A 21992-nucleotide genomic window follows, 5' to 3' on the forward strand; every position below is an offset into this window, starting at 1 on the left:
TTTGAAGAAAGTGAGGGTGCAGCTGAACAACTCTGTCCCCAGCTCCAGAGGTGAGCGCTGCTGCCTGGGGCAGATGAGAGGGAAGAAGATAAAAGTGCTTTCTGTTCCTTGATGTTTTCAGGGGGTTGTGTTTTGGTATCAAGTTTTTTTGCTGCTCTTTGTTTTCATTTTAACAATAGCTGTAGAGAAACCTGTCTTGTTTAGAGTGGAGAAGCAGCCTGTTCCTCCTTACCTTAAGCTACCTCCACAGGCAGCCCTTGCCAGATCTGTGGATGAAACAATGCCTTTGTGAGACTCTTTCTTCACCAAGCATTTTCTTTGCTTCCCTTTTGCCATGTTCCTTTTCTCACAGTTTTCCTCCTTTTTGGTTGATCCCCCTTGATGATTTATTTTTTAATACATGTCTTAGCACATTTTTATTCTGTCCTTATCTTTCTCCAAGAATGTGGTTTGAAATAAAATTAAAGTTCTAAGTCAAAGTTCTCGACCATGTGGCCCTTAGGTCCAGAGGCATGGAGGAAAAACGAGTGGGGTGCTTGTTCGTGCTGCGTAGGCTGCACTTGTACATACAGCCACAGCATTTCTTTCAGTGATTCTATTTTGCTCATTCCTGTTGTTTGCTAAAAATAAGCATTTGTATTACCAGGATTTACTTGTTCCGCCTTTTTTCATTCAAGAAATTCTTTTCTGAGCCCAGAAGAAAATACTCTGCTGCCAAGAAAAATGGCTGAGATTCCCTAGCAGGAGATGGGGAGTTCGGGATATTGGCTGTTGCTGTGAAAGGAGGCTCGGACATGAACCTCTTGGCAAGAGAAGGTCCTGGTATTGCCAGCCTGATAAGTAGGTTTCAGGGGGCATAGACTCCCTGCAGGGGCCTTGCACAGATTTCACACATCACCCAAGGGCTCTTCTTTAGGAGGTAAATGCACCATTGTACTAAACTTCCAGTGGAGTCAGGTTTTCTCCATCCTTTGCTTTCAAAGCAAGTTCAGCTCTCACCAGACACCATCTGTGAGCAGTGGGAAAAAAGTCAATATAAACTGTATGAGATCTCATTATAGATCCAAAGAAGGAATCATTTAGAAAGATATCATTGAATAAAGTCTAATACAATAAATTGTTAACTGCCCTCAGCTCTATCTCTACATTATGTCAAAAAGTCTTAGGTCCAGCCCTCATTTTGCCTAGATAATTGCTATGAGAGACAACAGATGAAAAACCTTTCTAATATTGCTATGTGGATAAAGATGGACTTATTTTTAAAGTTGCTGTGTACACAAGGTTACAACAGGCAGTGTTTTCTTATCAGTGACCATCATTTGTGTAAATATGTTGTACATAGATCTTTCACAGTCACATGTGTCTAGATGTAGGTATCCCATGTGAAAAAAAATTCACCAAATGTGATATCTAATTTGTATTCATAGCTGATGACACTGGCTGTATTTCTTTTTAAAAACAAGATTAGTTTTCAGTGAAATAGGAGCAATTTATGAAACAAAATTTAATGAGATATTTGAAATAGAGTGGTTCAGTTCCCATGTAGAATAAATAGGTAGAGGTCAGTCTGTTAGACATCACCTTCTGCTCACTGAGGATAGAAAAGGGTTTTTTATCTTATTAGTGAAAAATAAAAAGCTTCATGAAACAAACTGGGAGAATGTAAAATTTAGTAGGGAAAAAGGTGAAATTCATAAGATCAGATAATATTTTAATTTTGTAAATTAAGCTGTAGCTTCAGATTTTCATTCTCATGATGCAAAAAGTGGACATTTATCTAGAGAGAAAGAATGTATTCCCATATTTTGTTTCTCCATTCAGTGACTGTGTTGAAAATGTAGTAGATGATCACAGGCATCCACAAGAGGTATTGCAGCTTATATACTTCCCAGTCTGAATAGCAGCCATGGAGAACAAAAATACTCTCTATCTGGCTGGAGGGCTGTGAGTGAGGAGGGGGCACAGCCATTGACATGAGTCCCCCACAGCCAAGTCATGAGAGGAGCTCCTGGTGCAGCAGCCAGGAGCAGGCACAGCCCAGCAGAGCCAGGCTTCCCACAGGACTTCTCTTTAAGGTCTTGGCCAAGGCACTTTGTCAGGCTGAGCCTGAATCTGCCTCTTCCCCTCTCTTGGGCTATACAAAAAGATTAGTCCAGCTGGGAGAGAAACTTGTTCAGTTTTTCGGGAATTGTACCAGGTTTTGGCTAAAGAGATTAGGACCTCGATTAGGTTTCTGTGTTCTTCATGTCTGTTTTGACGTGTTTGCATGAATACCAGGTTAGTGTAATTCCTTTTGGCTGAGATAAAGGAATGGTCAGGCTCTCTGGAAGAAGTAGTTTGCCCTACAGCCAGTGCAAATGGATTTCAATTCATTGGTTGATAGAGGCTGCTGAGAGCTCATGTAAACTTCTGTTACTGAAGTTTTCTTCTATTCCCATTTTAATAATTCAGTTAAATTCAGCTGGTACCTGTATACACAAAGCTTACATCCAACATCTGACGTGCTGCAGCCTCATGCAGGCACCATGACATGAAAGATGCTATGGTTGGTCAGATTCCACAGACATCAGGGATTTGATTTAAAATTTTCAAGACTGCAGGAAGAAGAAAAGGAAGCAGAGTTGATTGGTCTCAACAAACTACTGAATCAGGAACCTTCTTGCTGTTGAGAGGTGCAAATCTGTATCTCAGATTTCTAATCTATAATAGAAGATGAAAGTGCCATTGCAGAAGAGTGAAAGCAGCCTGAGAAGAGGGCAGAGTGTAAGGACTCAGGCGTGGCACAAGTGAAATTTCGTTTCTTTCCATTGCAAGGTGTGTGGAATCTCAGGTTACAGGTGTGAATACCTACCTCCAACAGGTGTTTGGGAAACACAAGAATAAACCCAGACAAGCAATAGCACAGCCTATAAACAATACATTTTCTTATATTGATTCTATTAAGTAGAATTAAAAAATACCAGAAAGGCAGTCATCCCAGTCTGCCATTCAGAAATAGGCTGTGATACAGGAGCTGAGGGAGCTGGGGTGGTTTACCCTGGAGAAAAGAAGGCTCAGGGGAGGCCTTATCACTCTACAAGTACCTGAAAGGAGGTTGAAGCAAGGTGGGGGTTGGTCTGTCCTCCCAAGTGTCAAGCAGTAGGACAAAGGGAAATGGCCTTAAGTAGTGGCAGGAGAGGTTTGGACTGGATTAGGGAGAATTTCTTCAGAAAAAGGCTTGTCAAGCATTGGAACAGGATGCCCAGGGAACCATGGAGGTATTTAGAAGACATGGAGATGTGGTACCTGGGGACTTGGTTTGGTGGGGGGCTTGGCAGTGCTGGCTTAACAGTTCGACTCAATGGTCTTAAAAGTCCTTTCCAGTCTTAATGATTTTATGAAATGTTTTCTTTGTGGCCTGTAAAAATAAGCATGTTAAATTTCAAGCTAAATATCAGCATGTCACAGCATAGGATCTGGCAGGCCTCCTCAGGAGCATAATTCTGGGTGTCCTATTGCCACTAGAATAACAACTTGGAGGAGTTCAGAACAATAAGACAGAAGCAAATTGGACTTTGAAGGCTTTGGTTGTGAGAAAAGTTCAGAGCTGAACAAGCGGTGAAGAGAGAAAAGGACTGAATTTCTGGGCTTGAGTGCACAGAACTTGGGCGTCACAGACATATTTAGCCTAAATATTGTCAAAAGCACCTGAAGTGTAAGACTTGCTCAGGCTGGGAGATGGTTTACTAATGCAAGTAGTGGCTCTTATTTTGGAGTTCTGAAACAAAGCAGTAAAATGTAGGAGTAATTGTCACTCACCTGGAGATAGATTCCTTATGATTATGATATTTTTCAAGCTTTTGCTGCACAGAGTTGTTTTTAAAAGGACATCAAGGCTTCATAGGATCACTTTGAATGTATTTTAGAGAAGCAAGTGTAAAACAGATGGTGTCATAGACCTGCACAAGCAGACCTCAGATGCAGTAACTTACGTACCTTACACCTTTTATAGGGTTTTTCATTTGTTTGTTTCTTCAGTTTAACCTTTTGGCAGTTCTTGGCATTTCCTAAGGAGACCAGGACTTACCTGCTCCTTGCACAGCTGGCTGTTGGTGCCAAAAGCTGTTTCATTTCTGGAGAGAGAAATTCTGCTGAATACCTGATGATTGCTGTCCTTAAGGAGTTTTTCTTTCATTTTAATCTAAAAGGTTTCCCATACACTCGTCTTTTACTTTGCTGCCCCCAGCAAATTCACAACTGCTGCAGCTGCTTCAAACAGCTGCTGTGCTAACTCAAAACAGATGTCAAAGCCAGAGGTCTGACATTTAGTGGAAATCTACCATTAAATGCCACCTCAGTGGTTTATTTGACCCTGCTCTATAATGGGCCACAGAGGAAAACATTTTCACGCTGTATTTGTGCTCAAACTACTAAATCTCCAGGGAATTGGTTCACAGTTAGAAAGTAAGATTGGCAGGCCAGTATTTTCAAAGCCAAATTCACCCCTCCTGCAGCACTGAGGGCGAACAAGTTGCATCACTTCACGTGGCTCTCATGGTGGACCAGGCTGAGTTTTGCAGTTATGGTTTCATGTCAAATGCTTTCTGTGAATGAAAGCTCAGAGAGGAATTTAGGGGCAGAAGTTCTTGAACTAACTGAAGCTGGTGAGAGAGCTTCACAGATTTGCAGTGCTGGGCCCCTGCTGGGAGATAATGAAGAAGTGGGAGCGAAAACTTGTTAGAAATAAGACCATGATGGCTTAAAAGAGCTAAGAGGCTGTGACATAAGGTGAGAACATTTGGACAGACACTGGTCCTCACAATTTCGCATAGTATTGCTTAACACTTTTGTGGTGTGGTGCAATAAATGAATGACAAGAAGAATAGCACCCTTTTTTTAGGAGTTTTATTTTTATCTCAGTCACATTAAAACACACCAGTCACATTTTCTCCCCTCACTTGCACATCAGCCAGGCTCTGTCATGAATGGAACTAATGTCCTAAGTGGAACTAGCAACTTTCAGCACTGCAAATAATGCAGTTTCTCTTATTCTGACAGCAAAATGTCTTATGATGCAGACTTCTCTTTTCACACTTTACTGAGTAAGTGGAAGAGTACCCTGGAGTTGCTGTACTGTGGAGTATTCTGCAAATACTCTTCCAGTTGAGATACCGCAGCCTCTCCTGGGTTGTGTCACCTTCTCTGTGCTGTGGTCCTGCATCCCACCACAGTGAGCCCAGGCAACTGAGATCCCTCATTGCTCCCCTTTGGCACAACAGAACTGATCTGGCTGAGCTTCTCTGGAGATGGGACAGTGGTGGGGTGGACTAGCTCTTCCTTGTTTTATAATACTCAGTTCTGGTGTAAACTGAGAATATGGTAATAAATTTAACAAAACTTCAAAGAATTTTTTTTTCATTTTGAGAAAAAAGGCTCTTTGCAGACTCAGATCTCTTTTTTGTGCAGCCTGTCCCTTTCCTGAGCTCAGTGAGAGGGGCAGTGCAGTAGTTGCGTTGTGCTCTGTGTTTTGACCTGGATCTGCAGAGAGTCCTGCATGAAGTTTTTGGTGGTGCCTCTGCTTTTAGGTTTGATGTGGTCACTTGCTGTGTACCTTTGCCTGTGATACAATGCCATGTAGCTTTCCAAAAAAAAAAAGAAAAGAAAACGTCTTCTATTTTGTAAGGGCAGGAAATGTCGATTTGAGCAGGAATAATAGAAAATTAGGCACCCACGGATTGCATATCAGAACTGCAGCAATATAGACAATCTTCTTCCTCTGCAATTTATGCCAAACCATGCTCCTTGCCTTAAAACTTAGAAACACGCATTCATTCATATGCAAAGAGGAAAATAACATAAAATCCATTAAACCCTTTTTAATCTTCCTCCAGAAGAAATTAGCTGTTGCTGTAGTAGCGCGGATCTTTGCTGCATTTAACAAATTCTAGGGCTGATTACTCACCACAGACTGTCCTCAGCAGCTGTTTTGTGTGGTGCTGAGCTACCCCAGTTACCTTTAAATGCATTCATTTCCAAGCAGAATCCAGTCTGCCTCATGTAGATTTAAATTAAATACTGTGTAGCTGCAGTTGTAGGTGCTTGTGCAGACAGGAAGGAGTTTCTTAACACCTCCAGTATTTTGCTTGTAGGCAGCTCCTTTTCTCTTCTTGACCCAAGCTGAACTGTGGGCCCAAGCTAACCTCCTGCTGGGTCCCATTCCTGCCCCAGAACTCTTTCAAACCGAGCTGTACTATGCTGCAGTTTCTGGAGTCCTTAAGCTGACCTAAACCAAAGTATGCGATAGATTTTATATCTTCCTTTCCAAGGATTTTCTGTTACATGATTTATATTGGTGAGATATTCTCATCTCCCCTTTTGGAAGGCATTTTTTAGGGAATTCATGACTCCTGATAAAAGTGCCAGAGGAGGTCTCAGGCTATACAGACATGCATGTAAGTCCTAGAAGGTTAGGCAGGCCTTTGAGGTGGAGTCCTTAGAATTAAGGTGGCACCTCTCCTGGCCACCAAGCCCTGGTACCTCTGTGCTGCACCAGCACGTGTGGTACAGACATCACTGAAGTCGAGGACTCCCTTAGGAGCAGAATAAAAACCCACGAGCAGAGCATGTTGTTATCAAACATATTGCTATCATTTTTAATAGGAAGTGTGCTGCTGGGGAGAGGGAGGGGGCAGGAAGGGACTAAAACTTCCTCTGTCCAGTAAATGGCAACCTTTGCTGTCCAGGCCTTCAGAGGCTGCCTCAGCCCTTTCCACTGCCTGGAGTTTGTAGCTGAGCTGTGGCTCTGGCCCATGCTGGTCAGTGATGCCATTCCTTTCTCTGCCCTCTCCTCCTCTCCTGTACTGCCTCTTCTCAGCCTTGCTCTGCTGTTGGCTCTTGTTCTGCAACTTGTAAAATACCCATAAAGCTGTTTATTGCCTCTCTTCCCTTCTCCTGCAGGCTGCCATAGAGCAAAACTTGACAGCAATTATTAGGTTACTGTTATGTTGACTGGTGTATTCTCCCACACGTGTCTGTCTCTCTCCCCAATGTCCCACACATCATTTAAAATTGCATCATTTACAGCAGCTCTGGGGCAAAGATCATCCTCTTTCTTGAACAGCATCTGCTGCAGTGACTTTCTCACTAGGACTGCAAGCCTGGCCACGGCAGAGCTGCCAGTCGTGTGACAGTGACAATGGGACACTGCTTCTGGGGACAGCGAGCATCTTACTGTTACTGGCTGTGTGGTGGGAAGGAGGACAGGGGGGAGTTTCTGCTGCTGATTAACACCTGGATTTCCTTTTTTAAAACAAATGTGCTATGAGAAATGTTTGAGAAGAATCAGCATGATCAAAGTATGTCTTCTGTGAAGGCGTGTTAGGAACATCTTTTCAGCTAAACCCATTATTGGCTCCATTTTGGTAGTACTTGAACTTGATGAGATACTTTCTCTTTTTTCCCTTTTTACTTGAACTTTTTTTCTCTGTTTTCTCCCTCTGCCCCTTCAGCTTTACCATGCTTGCAGGTCAGCATGTTGCAAACATATTTTGAAATATATTTATCCTGAATGTGTGTTGCATTCCAGTGTACTTCTCCCCGTGTGAAATATGTGTGTACACATAAGCATGTATAGCAATGCATACCTCAATGTATGTAGGCCATAATACAATGTAAAGTGTCTGGATAAATTCATTTGACATTGGGGGGAAATGTTTTTACCACTTACACTGATTGCTAGAAGTACTCAAATTATGCTAATTAGGATGCTCAGAAAGTGATTTCAGATCTTGTCTGCAGTCCTTATTCTCAACTGACAGGTGTGTAAATTGGTGTTAGTAGTTTTCTCAAGTGTTCTTGAGAGGTTAAACCAAGCCACAGGTTACAGAACTGTTGTTGAATAAATCAGCTCAGAATCATCAGTGGATTTCAGTGCACTTTCGGTCTTTGTTTAAGTAGAAATGCAATTTTTAATGTTAAATTTCTAAATTGAAATTGAAGTGTCTTTTACAGTATAAAATATGTGTGGTTTTTTACCTTTCTTTCTGATAATTATTCCACTTCCTCTCTCTGTTCCTAAAGGAAGAAATGCCCCTGGAAAGCCAGTGAGAGAGGTTAGTGAGACGCAGGCTCACTGCCATGGCTTCTGTTTGTCACAGCTTGCTTTCTGTGCCCAGCATGCGTGTGACACAGCACGGGGTTGCTTGGGTTTGGTGAGGGGTGGGGTGGTTTTGTTTTGCTTTGGGTTTTGTTTGGTTTTGCTGAGTGCATTCCCCATGTGTGCTGTAACAGTGGTGTACCTCTCAACTTTCAGTGGAGACAATGTCAGATCAGGGATCTGCATTTTCTTACACACTCCCAGAGGTGGAAAATCAGGAATGGGGAGGAGAAAATAATACATTGAAATTAAGCCTCTGATTGATAAATGTTGTCAGTAAATATGCTGCAGTCATTGACTATAATATGTTCTGTTGCTCTTGTGTGTAAGCACAACAGGGAGACTGGGGTCTCTTGCTGTTCTGCTTACAAACTCACAGCTGTATTTACACCCATGTGCCAATATACCAACCATCTTCTCCAGTGATTAAACAGTTTTTATATATATATTTTTAGAACAGTGAGAGTTGAGAGGTATAAGAGATTCAGGTGTTTTAATTTCCTGATATACTATTGCAGAATGAAGAGTGCTACTAACATTCACCAGCTCCACAGTGTTGTCTTCAGCAATGCAAATGGGCCCTGGTTTTCACTGTGCACTTCGGACATGGTTGGTTTGATGCAAAATAGGTTTTGGAATTTGTGTGTCACTGCTCATTAATGGAGGAAAGCGTTCTGCACTGTTGTCACAGCTCCTTTGAAAGCATTTCCAGAGAGCCTTGATTTTTCCTCTGTGAAGCTGCTCTTCACTCGCCAGCCATATACAGCGTTTGAAAGATGAATTTCTAGTGAAAATTATTATTAAAGATAAAATATTCAGAGACTGCCTGAGTGCAGTTGCAGTAGCTGTGAAATGACCTTTTCCACACAGAAGGCAGTCAGTGTGGATGAGGCAGGAATTGAAGGATAACCTGGTTTGCAAGCTTCTACTGGTGCCAAGGGAGGGGGCTCATGGAAACACAGGGCACAGGGGTTCTTAGCAAAGCTGCTGTGATCCCCCAGTCACTGACAGGCTACCCTGGAAAAGCCAGGATTTGTCCTGATCTGGTGCCTTGAAATACAAAGGTTCTCTGCTTTGGCTGTAGGTGCTGGGGCAGGTTCAGCTGCTTCAAGGTATAAGATCTTTGGTTCAGATTAAGTTTGTTCTCAAATGGCTGATCCTCTCATATGGGTCAAAAAAGAGTGCTTGGGATAGCATCAGCAGACTGTACCAATCCAGAAATTTCATGGAAAATACTTCACATTCAGCCCTGCTTGTTCTCATCTCATACACCCTGAGAACTGTTCTCCCATTCAGCAAAACAGGTCATTGATTTCCACTATCCTCATTCATATTTATACATATTACTAAAAAAAAAATTTTCTGCAGAGGGCATACTTGATACAAGTAATTAACAAAAAAGGAAATTAGATTTGGTGTGTTCTACCTGATCTGATTCCAGCAGTTTAACCCTAAAAAATTGACTTCAGTGAACCACTCTCCAGCTGAGTTAGTGCTCACTGATGGTTCTGGAGGGGCCTTGGTAACTTGCAGAGCTGAATATAAAATGCAATTGTCCACCTGCTTATGAAGGATATGAGCTAAGGTATAGAAGAGCTTTTGCTTTAGGTGTGAGTCCATATGTGCAATGGCAGATCCTGTGGTTTAAAACCCACCTGGCCAGGTTTCGATTCCATTAGTCACATTTGCTATTGTCATTGTGTGTAATCCCATGGATTTTGTGGCATTACTCAATATGAATAAGGGTATTAAAGTCCAAGTAACAAACAGGAAGGATTTTTCTTTTGTCAGGAAAGGGTTAGAAATCTCTTCTGCTGGAAAAGGCCATGCATTGTGTTGGGATTTCTCAATTTACTTTCCATCCACTCTTTCAAGACTGAATGCTCCCCATTTATTTCTCTGACAAACTCCAGTATAAGATCAGTATTCTGTTACTGTGCCCACACCCATGGGCCTTAATTCCATTAGTCCCTAAAGCAAATTCAGCAGATGTGAAACACATCGTTCTCTATGTGACCAGGAGTGATGTAGTTAGGGATTGCAGAAATAGGTGTCTTCTGCTTTCCAAGCAAATGGCAGCTGTGGATTTTATGAGTTGAAGTTAATACTGTCCATGTCCATTTTGAGCTTCATTGCTGCATTTCAAAGTGTCTACTAGTTTTTTTTTTCTTACGCAGCAGCATTTTTCAACCTTTCAGTGCCTCAAGCACGGAGAAGACTTTTTCAGCTTTAATGTTAAAAAAAAAAAAATGGAATTAATGCCTTCTTTGATAGCATTACTTTAGAAGTACGAATAATAATGGAAAGTTCTGATTTGTATTTTTCTCAGCTTTTAGGACAGTATTTCTCTCATTTGCTTCTTAATTAAAAATGTCAATGTCCTAAGTTTCAGTATGTGAGAGGGCAAGTGAGCAGCATTCAGTGGAAGCAGCAGAGCCCTACAGAAGCAGTGAGCTCGAGCACTAATTTAGGTGCAGACATTTCAGAAGGGGGTGCACTCATTGCACATACAGTACCAGAAAATCATCATGTCTTTTGTTCACAGCTTTTTGCACTCTCAGTTGACCTGGCTGTTACTTCCATGTCCAAGAGAGGCAAAAAATCCTGCTGGAAGTGCAGTGACACCCAGCTGAGGGTCTGCCAGTTGTGTGGCTGGAGCACAGCCACCACCTGCTCCTCTGGCCCGTCCTGCCATCCCAAGGCTGTCCCAGAGACCTGGGAGCATCCCCTGCTGCTGCATTTAAAGCCCAGCTGTCAACATAAACTGCAGTCAGCAGTGCTTTATGGTCATGCTCTGAGCTCTAAACTCAGATGGCTCCGGAGAAGACATGATTGTTCAATTTTTATGCAGAGAAAATTAAGACCTGTAGTGGAGAGGGAGTGTGGATGCTGTGGGGGAGAGGGAGCTATATCTCCTTGATCACTGCAGCATGCATCTGTGCAGCTTTTGAGGAGGGAGATCGGATTTAAAGCATGGTTATTTCAAATATACAGTACCAACTAACAGAGAAAGGAAAAAAATTACTATTGGACATTTCTGTAATTTTTAGGTATTAAAAAGTACCTAGGGATTTGTGGATCCTTAAGGACTTCTAATTGCCTGAACAACAGTTTATCCCTGTGCCATATGTCTGAAAGGTTTTTTTGTTTGTGTTTTTGGTTGAAGTTATTCTTTCTAGACCTAGCCCTTTTTTGACAGAACAAATAGTATTAATTTCTGAGGATGCAGTTTAGCAGTCTGGGTTGTTCTAAGCCTTCGAAAGGGTGATTAGTCTTCCTGGGAATGAGTGGTGTTGAAATCCTGAAGAGCCCTGGAGTTTTCTAGAAACAACAGATGGCAACAAATCTGGATGAGAGACCATGACCCCATGGGCAGCCTCTCACAGCTGGCTACCCAGTCACAGCATCATTCTGGTTATACCAGAGGGGTTGATTCCCATAAAGCCATGTCAGAGTTTCAGGTAAGTAGAGCAGCCCAGTGCTTCTGCTTGGACAAGCATCTCCTGTATGTTCTTGATTTCATATGTCAGATTTTCACTCGAGATGGTGTAAGTTGCGGGATCGATCTCAGTCTGCATGATGCCAGTGACAGAGATTATCCCTTACAGCTAAAATAAATGTGGTAGGATACATTTACTTTAAAATAAACTATGTTTTGACCAAAACTTGGCAGGAATCTTTCATACGCAGTTACTTGTCATACTGATGAGCAAATTACAAGGTTTTGCTTCAGATGAATAGGATGGCTATACATTTATGACTTATAGATGAAATTGCTGATTGATGCATCTGTTTCTTTGAACATTAGTGCAGTTAGCAAACTGTCACGAGATACCAGATACCAGAACCAAGTATTTCTTTGTATTTATATCTGGAAAGCTGTGTCACAGCACAGCTCACTGTTGAATGGGCAGCTTCCTGAACAGTTCTTGTTTAGATCCAGCCTAGTTTTGTGTAATGAATGCTAAATTAAAAAAAAAAAAAAATCTAGCAACTTTAAAAAAGTAGCATCTGAATGTAGAAGGTGGTAGTATTCCAGAAGAAAAAAATCCTGAGGTCATTCAGCCTAGAGAAGAGAAGGCTTCAGGGAGACCTTCCAGTACCTTAAGGGAGCTTGTAAAAAGGAGGGAGAGGGACTTTTATTGGGGCAGATAGCGACAGGACAAGGGGCAGTGGTTTTAAACTGAAAAAGAGCAGGTTTAGATCAGATGTTAGGAGATAATTCTTCACTCAGAGGATGGTGAGGCACTGGCCCAGAGAAGCTGTGGATGCCCCACCCCTGGAAGTGTTCAAGGCCAGATTGGATGGGGTCCTGAGCAACCTGGTCTTGTGAGTGGCATCTGTGTGCAGGGCAGGGAGGTTAGAACTAGAAGGTTCTTAAGATCCCTTCCAACCCAAACTGTTCTAAGGTTCTCTGAAAGCAGTGCATAACTACCACAATATGTGAGCATTGGGAAGAGGTTGGTGAGTCTGATTTTCCCCACAGGGGAGGTTCATTCCTGTTGCACTTGTGTCAGGAGGCGAAGCCACCATGTAGGTGTGCAGTGGTAAGAGTCAAGCTCCAGCACAATACATGAAAGGCATATCCTGGATGACCTGGTCATGTCCTTCCTCTGCTTGGGTGCTCCTTCCTCAAGGACCATGCATGGTGAGGACTCAGCATTCAGACTAATGCAAAGCATTTCTGAGAACCAGAGTTCAGAGCAGATGGCATTGCACTTCCCTGTGTTTTTCCAGACAAATATTCTATCACAAGTGCTCCCAGAGAGTAACTCAAACCCCCTCAGGCCAGGGTGACATACAACTTTTTGAGTAATACTTCACCTCTTACAAGTGTTGAGTTGCTGGCACTTTGCAGCATGGAGTCTTCTTGAATTGGAGGTCACATGCACTTCTTTGCATCTAAATAAATCTTTCTTTAATGATTGTTTTCTAACTCCTCTTTTAACTCATTTATGTGTTTGGCCTCAACATCAGCCTGTGGCAATGAGTTCAGTAATACAATTATGTGCTGTGTGGAGTATCATTTCATTCTGCTTGTTTTAAGACCTTCTGTCTGCTCATTCCTCCTTGTCCTTGCAAGAAATCTTGAACACTCAGTCCTTGGTTTGGACGCTTATTTTGCAGGGTGCCTAGATCTTAGTCATGTGCCCTCTTCAGTCATATTTTTTCAGGAGGGAGACTCCAAATAAGGTTCAGCTGTTTAAACCATGATGTCTCTATCATTGAGGTGCCAGAGGGTATTTGAGACAGTCAGAGAGGTCTAAAAATCTCACACAGCACTTGCAAGAGAGAGACACTTTCCTGAACAGCAGTGGGAGACCCAGACAAGGCATGCCAGGGGCTAAAATGGCAATTTTTGGCAATTCATTCTCCCCATCCTTGAGTCTGTTTGGTCTGTAATTGTAATGAAGCCATTTCTTACCACCCATCACCATTTGCTGCACTGGTGACATGAGTGTGAGAAGTTGCAGGTTTCATCTCCAGAATTTTATGGTTTGTTTATTCATCACTTCTGTCAAGGAGGCTGTGGTTATACCATCTTAGGATTTCAGAGTGGTTATGGGTGAGGGGGAATGCACAAGTGAACCACTGCATAGTAGTTAGCTGATAATTGTGGCATCTTTGTTTCTGCTGGGCTGCTGTCCGAAAAGGAAAGGATGTTTTAAGAATGATTGAATGAACTGAGCTGCTTAGTTTGGCCATCACTATATCTATCTTTGCAGGTATCCTGCTGGGTCCTCTTGGCTTTAATGATTTATTCAATTACTGCTGATCTGATGGTTTCTCTTTTTCTCCTTGATAGAACATTGAATGCTCAAACACTTGCAGCATCAGTCAGAAACTTTTCTGTGATGTCAATGGACTTAATTGTTGCTTTTGGTGAATGTTGACAGTGATGGAGCTTCATCACCATGGGGGGTGATGGCTTATTGCCAGCATAGTTTGCCATAGCCATTCAAGCCAGCATTGCTGTTAAAGTGTTCTGCACCCTTGGCAACTTTTCCTAGTGACAACCTGTTGGATTCATCCAGGAGAGTTCTGGAAGCCTCCTCTGGGGATGGCGGCGAGCGGCACTTGGAGGGTGATGGATCTGTAGAGTTTTCCTTCCAACGTGCTGCCATGTCCTCTTCATTTAATTTCCTTTGACTTTCTTTTTCAGGCCACAATGTAGGGAGCCTTTTCCACATGGCAGACGACCTGGGAAGAGCAATGGAAACCTTAGTGACCGTGATGACCGACGACAAGGTGTTAGAATAGCAAGATGTGTTTTACAACTTCAGGCGTTCCGCATGGTTTTTATAATATTCATACTACAAAGAGGATTAGACTGTAAGAGTTTACAAGAAAACAAATCTATATTTTTGTGAAGGGTAGTGGTACTATACTGTAGATTTCAGTAGTTTCCTAAGTCTGTTACTGTTTTGTTAACAATGGCAGGTTTTACACGTCTATGCAATTGTACAAAAATTCTAAGAAAACTACATGTAAAATCTTGATAGCTAAATAACTTGCCATTTCTTTATATGGAACGCATTTCGGGTTGTTTAAAAAAAATTTATAACAGTTATAATGAAAGATTGTAAACTAAAGTGTGCTTTATAAAAATAATTGTTTATAGAAACCCCCGTAAAAAAAACCACAAAAAAATATACTGAGGCAGTGCATTTGTTTAGTTTCATTTCAGCTCTGTAACTGCATCAGAGAGAGTCATGTCCTGTGTTCTTTTCCTTGCTTATCAAAAAGAAAAAAAAAAAAGTATTTCCTGCAGTGACACCAGAATGGCCACCTTACATTTCTCATTGGTTTTGTCTGATTAGGGCTGGCTTAGAACAAATAACCAAAAAACCTGAACTTCCAGTGAAGGTAGTTACATTTTATCTTTCCAATAAAATTAAGAATTACATGACTTACTGTCCTGGTTTTGGACAGCAATTAGCAACTACACAGCTAGTTTGCAATAATTAAATGAAAGAGCACATTACATGACAGAGCCTGCAAAAAAAAAAAAAAATTAAAAGAAAAACTCGGATGAAAGAAGGAAAGAATTTAATGACCATCTTGTGTGCCAGTGTTTCCTCTGCTGACTAAATTCCTGGATACTATAACTAAAGGAACGAAGACATTGCCTTACTGGTTTGAACCCTGGGGCTCGGTGGCTCAGCAGGACTGGGGATGGCTCTCCCCCTGCTGCCACCACCTGTCACCTCTGCTGCAGAGGAGAGAAGAGAGGGAGATGTTCCCCCTGGCTCCCTGTGCGGTCAGCTTCTGACCCGAAGCACAAGTAGGTTAACCCACAGAGCCCTGTCCAGCTGCCAGTGCTGGTAATGAGCTTGGAGCTCCTCGACCCTCTGGAAGAGGAACCCAGAGCTTTCCACTGGAGGTGTCTCATCCTGCTGCAGCAGCCGGTCCCAAGGAGCTGTGGTGCTGTGGGCCACCTTTGGGAAAGGCTGTGGACAAGTTACTGCTGTTCTTGCCTCAAATGGTGATCAGGTGAAGGTAGTCACACTGCTCCATGAATATTTATCACCAAAACAAAGGCCCTGGTCCTTTCTCCTCCCCAGTTTCTCTGTACCAGTAACCCCCCAACAATTAACAATAACGTGAGAAAGAGAGGAGCTGATAGAGAAAGAGATAAGCCGGTTTGACTGCAGCTTGTGAGAGAGGTTTGGGTATGAGGTGCTGTCAGCAAAAGCTTTACCACTTCATTTTCTTAACCAGCTTTTAATTTTACCTTAAAATACATAGAAACACAACCATCTGACTTTATATTGCAAGAGTAAAAAATCTGTTACCTCTTCTTGTATGAAGTGTAACTAAACTTGGGAAAGATTTTATTTTGAATGCTAGTTAACATTGAACATGGCTAGTCATGCTATTTCTACCTCACTTTGGTTTTGTGGTGTTCCTGACAATTACATACGACAATGTTACATCATCACCACGTGTCCACTGTGTGACCAGGTCTCATTGTTTAAGTAATAACAACAACGGTAATCATTTACAAAAATAAGTACAATCCCCCCCAAACCTCTGCTTTCCTAATAAAGAGCTTTTTTAACAATTGATTACAATAGGAACCCTCACTATTTCTCATGGCCTTTTTTATCAGAAGGTTTAACTTGTGTTTTGAGAGAGAGTTGGGTTTCTTCTTTTCCCCCCCCTTATACGTTAAACCTTCTCTTCAGAAAAATTATGGAGGAAAAACAGATTGCACGATTGTTTTCATCAGGGTTTTGTTTGTTTTACTTTCTAGATCTTAGTTTTGGAGTGAGTCTGTCAAAAAGTATTTAAAAAGTTGAAAGCTTTATTGCTGCTTTTTTAAGCATAATTTGGGAATTATTTCATATTCCTTATAATGACAAAGTATTAAACTGTAAAACATAATCAGTGTAGTTGAATACATAAATACCATATGGCATGTTACTTCATCGTTACTCAGTACTGGTTTATTACTTGGATATCATAATATATTGTGTTTTAACACCAACACTGTAACATTTACTAATTATTTTTATAAACTTCTGTTTTACTGCATTTTTTCACAACATACCAAATTTCACCAAATATATGCCTTACTATTGTATTATATACTGCTTTACTGTGTATATCAATAAAGCACGCAATTATGTTATAAAAGGTGCAGGAGTTTTTGTGGAGCTTCAGCACTCACCCAGCACATCTCCCCAGCAATCCTTGCCATACTGCCCCTGGCCAAACCCCCCTGTTGGCAGCACCTCAGTGCCTCAGCTCTCCCAAAGGTATTTCTCCCCTGCTGAAGTTGTAAACTTCCTGTGCTCCCCAAGCTTTTGGGGGTTTGCCTGCCCCACACCCAACAGGACCTTCAGAGCAGGTTGGTTTAGTCCGTGCCACCAGGCATAATGTTAGGAAAGCCCTGTCTGGGGCTTTGGGAAGTGGATGTTTCCATCAGAGAGGCTGATCACACATCACCCTTATCTCGGAAATGTGTAGGCTTTGATACCCAGACTCCCTTCAGCTGTGTCACGATGCTGTCTTTGAGCCACCTTTTGGTGGTAGAAGTAATGTGATGAAAGATAATAAAATTCAAAGGCAAAAACAGCATATGTTTGCCTATGATATCAGTAATACAGTGAAGGAGAAGGTGGGAATTTCCTCATTTCATTCACTTGAGGAAATAAATACACATCCCACATCTACTCTCCCAGACTCAAGTTACTCTGGATTCACTCCTACGTAAGTGAATCAGTGTGTGCCTTGCTGTATTGAAGTCTTCCCTGAAGACCATACAATTCACAATGCACAGCAGCCCCCAGTGATGACTATTTGAATTCAATTAAGCAAGAGGGAGGATAGCTCCACTCCTTTGCCCCACACCTGTGACCCCGTGATTTACGACTCCCAACATCCCATCAATAAAACCTGGTGTTCCTGAGTGGCTCTTAGGAATGTTTTCCATATGTATGTTCAGCAAAATATCCTCCTTATTTTAAGGACTGGTCAGTGTGTTTCCTTTGCTCTCTGGGCAGAAGGGAAAATGAGTTCTCTTTGAGTTTGTCTGCCTTGTTAACGTGCAGCCATTTACTCCTGGATTTCACAGTCTTTGCTCTGCCTTTTCAATAGATCTATGGCTAGATAGATAGATAAATAGATAGATTAGATATAAACCCTGAGGCCCTTCTAGCCAGGTCAGCAACACTGGGGGGGTTGGAGGTTCCCTTCTCAATGAGGCCACATGTCTCCTCTGCTCCCCTCTGCCCAGCACAGTGTCAGACCTTCACAGTTCAGGGCAGTACATGTTGGTCATCTGCTGCACGGCCCCTGATCGCCTCCTCTCAGCCAGTGAGTGCTGCCCAGCCCAGCCCTGGGCTGGCTGCTGCACTTCGGGAGCCCAGCACACCCCTGGAGCCCCATGGGGCTGTGTGGGCAGTGATGGGCAGGAGAAACCGGAGAGGGGGGCAGCTAAGCTGGCAGGAAAAAGCACCCATGTCTTTTCAGCTAGGATGGGGAAAAGAGGGAAAGCAACGGTGTGCAGGATGCAGAAAAGATCTGCAGCTGCCAGTTTGTGTGGTTCGCTCCATGGCGGTGCCTGCAGCAGAGCATCCCCGGCCTCACTGGGCTGGGCAAGTGCCTGGAGTGCTGCATGAAGCACCAGTGCTTCCAAACCCACCCACGTGCAACCAGCGATAGCTGCCTGCACTGCTTTCCCAGGGATATTCCTACTGTGGTGTTCCATACCTCTGCACAGAGTGCCCTGTGGTGAAGGACAGCTACCAGCTTTGTGCAGGGTGGGGCTGAAGTGTTGACACCCTGCAGAAAGGATCTCTCTCCCCCCCTGCAAAGGTGCAGGAGCAGCAGGACCCACCTGGGGCCCAGCCCCAGCCCAGCACCGTGGGCACTGCTCTGGCTGTGACCCATTTTGGCTGCCTCTGGGCACATGTGTGCAGTCAGGCTGAAAAACAATAAATCTTCCTCTTCTTGACTCAGGCTCACCAGGAATTTGTTTCGGCTCTGAGCAAGCATATCAACTTGCTAGAAAGTGCCATAAATCTGTGCAAGAAAAATGGGCCTGCTGAGACCAACTAAGGTGTAACATTTCCATACATGAACCCCATGAGCTGATAATGCTGCTCACCAGCTGAGGAATATGACTCTAGCAAATAAGTAGTAGCTCACAGTGCCAAAAACTTGGTATAAAATCGCCTGTGGTTAAAGGATTGATGAGAGTTAAGGAAATCTTGGAGCTATAGAAGTGAACTGTGGGACTTCACAAATACAAGGTGCTTTTCAGCCTATTGCCTAAACCCCTGCTGCTTGCCAACCCAAGGCTCATATTAGTCCGCTTGGCAATTGTTTACAAGACGTAAAAGCTTCTTTTTGTTGTTATTATCTGAGCATTACAATGGATATGCCATTTATTTAATAGCTGGCACATGCTTTTAAAAAGCTGAGTCCAAACAAGTTCTCCTTATTTGCTCACATAAGCAACCCAGTGCTTCTAAGACCTTCTCTCTCACTCTTTCTCATGCCCCTCTATGCACACATGCACAGATACAGGGAAAGAAAAAGCAACAGAACAGGATTTTACTGTTTTTCTTGCTGAATGGAAGCGGTTTTTTCTCAAAAAAAATCTTCTCCAGGAATAACAGCATCCAAACCTATTGGTATGTCCAAATTTGCAGCAAGTGTTAAAAAAATAAAAGAGAGAGAGCATTATATACATATATTTCTATAACAGGAAACCAATAAATTAGGTTAATTCACTCAGCACTCCTATATTTGTTTCCTTCACACATGCTCTACTCGATGACCCAAACCAACAACACGGAGCGCTGTTCTGGAAATATAATCTCTTTCAGACCATGAACAACAATATAAGGAAGAGGAGGGTCTTTAAGAACACGTTATTATATAAATTCAAGGACAAATTTAGTAAATCTATCACTTAGACCTCCATGAGACTGTAGAAGATGGCTTGGTCCCTGGCACATGTGATCTTCTCACTTCTTCATGCCTGTGTGCCATGAAGCTGCCTCCAGCATCTCCACATCTCCCAGCTGCTGCAGCTCACTGCCACCACTCTGCTGTGTGCAAGGGAGAGAAAGAGAGCCATGTCCCTGCTCACCCCCAAAGCTGTGCTCTCACCTCAGCAAGGCAGAAGCTCCTTCTCTTCAGGCTCTTCAGAGGCAGCCAGCAAACAGCTGAGCAGCTGAGCTGTGAGGCAACGTGGGAGCTGGGGAGCACAGCAGTCAGGGACCACACCTGGACCACACCAGGTCAGGCCTTGCATGGTCATTCAGGGGACAAAAGAGACAGAGTGAAACCCCGAAGTGTTTGGAGGAACAGAAGTCAGGTGTCATGGATATAGGGAGATTTACACAAGGGTGTTTTTATACACTGGTGGTGTTGCAACACACTGTGAGGTTAGAGCAGTTTCAGACCAGGTACCACGTCCCAAAAGAAGACTAAAACTGTTCAATTAAAACTGTTCAAACTCCTTGCTGTTCAGTTTGCACTAAAGATGCCCTTCCTGATAGCCTCTGGTGGGCTAGTACATTATCAAAAGTATCATAATGAGAGGATTTTTGCTTCTGCATCAGGGTAATTTTTAGTTGTGCCTCATTCACCAGACAAATGGGTTTATTCTAACACTGATGTAGGAGATGCTTCTTTTCACACAGAAGATTACGGGCCCCCTGCAAATACAATTCCCTGCTGCATCCCACAGTGAATGTTTAGACAAAGGCTGCAACCAGCTGCAGATGATAAGACAAGAAACTACTGGGGTTTTTTTCTACCAACCAAAAACATGTGATTAGAAATTAGAAAATATTAGGTATGCTAGAATGAATGCTGGATACACGAACACATACCAGCATGCACACAGACAGACAGAGGCATGAAACACAAGCCTTCCTTGTGTGTGTGTATACATTCATGCAGACATGCACGTCCCCAGACGTGCTCACACAAGCCCTTTGCTCTCCTGAGCCTGGGAACCATTCAATTAAAAAAAAACCTAACCTGAATCAGTTATGTCAAAATAGATAAAGCTTGACAACGTGCATTAATTCAGCTTTATGTTTAATTACAACAGCCTGTGTTTTGCAGCAGCAGAGCAGTATTCTATGAAGCAGTTGCTGAAGTTCCTTCAGGAATTTTGATTCCTAAGGAAGTGGCCGTAAGCACATTGGCTCAATCTAACGTCTGCTTTTGTTATTCCTCTGAAACACCTGGCAGAGCTGGCATGGCCTTCCAGCCTTGGCAGAAGATAATAAAGGCATCAAGCCTATAACTTAGCCTCTCTCATCTTTTCTTCCCTCCCTTCTTTTTTTTTTTAACCTCACTGATAAGCTCAAAGCCTTTCTTCAGCAAGACCTTGCAGGCAGACAAACGCCACTAAGTCTTTCAATGACTTACCATGCATGTGGTTTTTTCTACCTGTTCTTGTTGGCTTCCTCTTCTACATTAAGAAAAATTATAAGTCAAAACAGTACATGAAGGGAAAAGACCATCTGGATCTCTAGGTCTTTTAGCTGCAGGTACTCACATGATGCCCCAGAGTTCCCTGTTTTCATACTGAAAAGCTGTAGTTCTGTAGGCTTTTATCAGATGCTATGAACACGGTACATGGGGGTCTCTACCCCCACTTTTTCCAGTATATAAGGATTCCTTAAAAAGTTCTCTAGTCCTTAGGATACTCTATGTCTCCCAAAAAAATAAAGGTGACTTTTACTTTGCAGTCACCCATTTTTTGCTTCTGATGTCCTGGCCTGGTTGCCCTCACTCCCCTGCAGTGCTGGACAACTGAAGGCAGCCCCAGCTGTACAGTTGTCATCAGGCACTTCCCTCTCCCACCCCGGCTGCCTGTCCCTTTACCCATCCTCACCTCCGCCCCCATCCCACACTGTGCTCATGTGCAGCAGAATGAAATGGTGCCCCAGGCCTCCCCTTGGCCCACAGCACCAACCCCACCTCCCACCAGCCTCCACCTCTTGGTGACAAGGATGCCCTATTCCCACTCCACTCTGGCACAGGCTGCTGCCAGAATCCCCCACGACTGAAGCCACCCAGAGCTCTCCATCACGTGGCCATGATGGGCTGTGCTTGCCACAGCCTCATTACCCCCTCTCCCCTCAAGTTCTTAACAAACCCCTTGAACATCATATCACCACAAACCTGATCCAGGGATCCCTTCCAGTGCAATTCATTTGCTTAATACTCCATGTTGCCTTTCCTCCTGCTGAGGTTTTTATTCCCCTCCACTAATTTCCCTACTGAGTCTCATTTTTTCGTGCTTCATTAACATTTTCCTTTGTGCCACTTCTAATACATAGCTTTACTTACAGAGCAGGCTCTGCCCCCCCGCCCCCCATCT

The 21992-nt window shown here is 43.0% G+C and overlaps 1 protein-coding gene across 13 annotated transcripts in view; it reads left to right on the forward strand.

Annotated features, from left to right (window-relative positions):
- The window catches only part of DMD (dystrophin), an 896220-nt gene extending 879494 nt beyond the window's left edge, over positions 1–16726 (forward strand). For 8 of the 13 annotated variants that reach the window (XM_017733458.1, XM_017733460.1, XM_017733462.1 and 5 more), the window contains 2 exons: positions 19–50; positions 14298–16726. In XM_017733458.1, the coding sequence (XP_017588947.1) occupies positions 19–50; positions 14298–14395 (130 nt within the window). In that variant the 3' untranslated portion in view covers positions 14396–16726. Of the gene's footprint in view, positions 1–18; positions 51–8058; positions 8091–14297 lie in introns of all 13 variants that reach the window. The other 5 variants (XM_017733467.1, XM_017733469.1, XM_017733468.1 and 2 more) reach the window with 3 other exon arrangements.
- The last annotated feature ends 5266 nt before the right edge of the window (positions 16727–21992 follow it).

This window comes from Corvus brachyrhynchos, unplaced genomic scaffold (genome assembly GCF_000691975.1).
Source record: "Corvus brachyrhynchos isolate BGI_N302 unplaced genomic scaffold, ASM69197v1 scaffold34, whole genome shotgun sequence".
In the NCBI taxonomy this organism is placed as follows: domain Eukaryota; kingdom Metazoa; phylum Chordata; class Aves; order Passeriformes; family Corvidae; genus Corvus; species Corvus brachyrhynchos.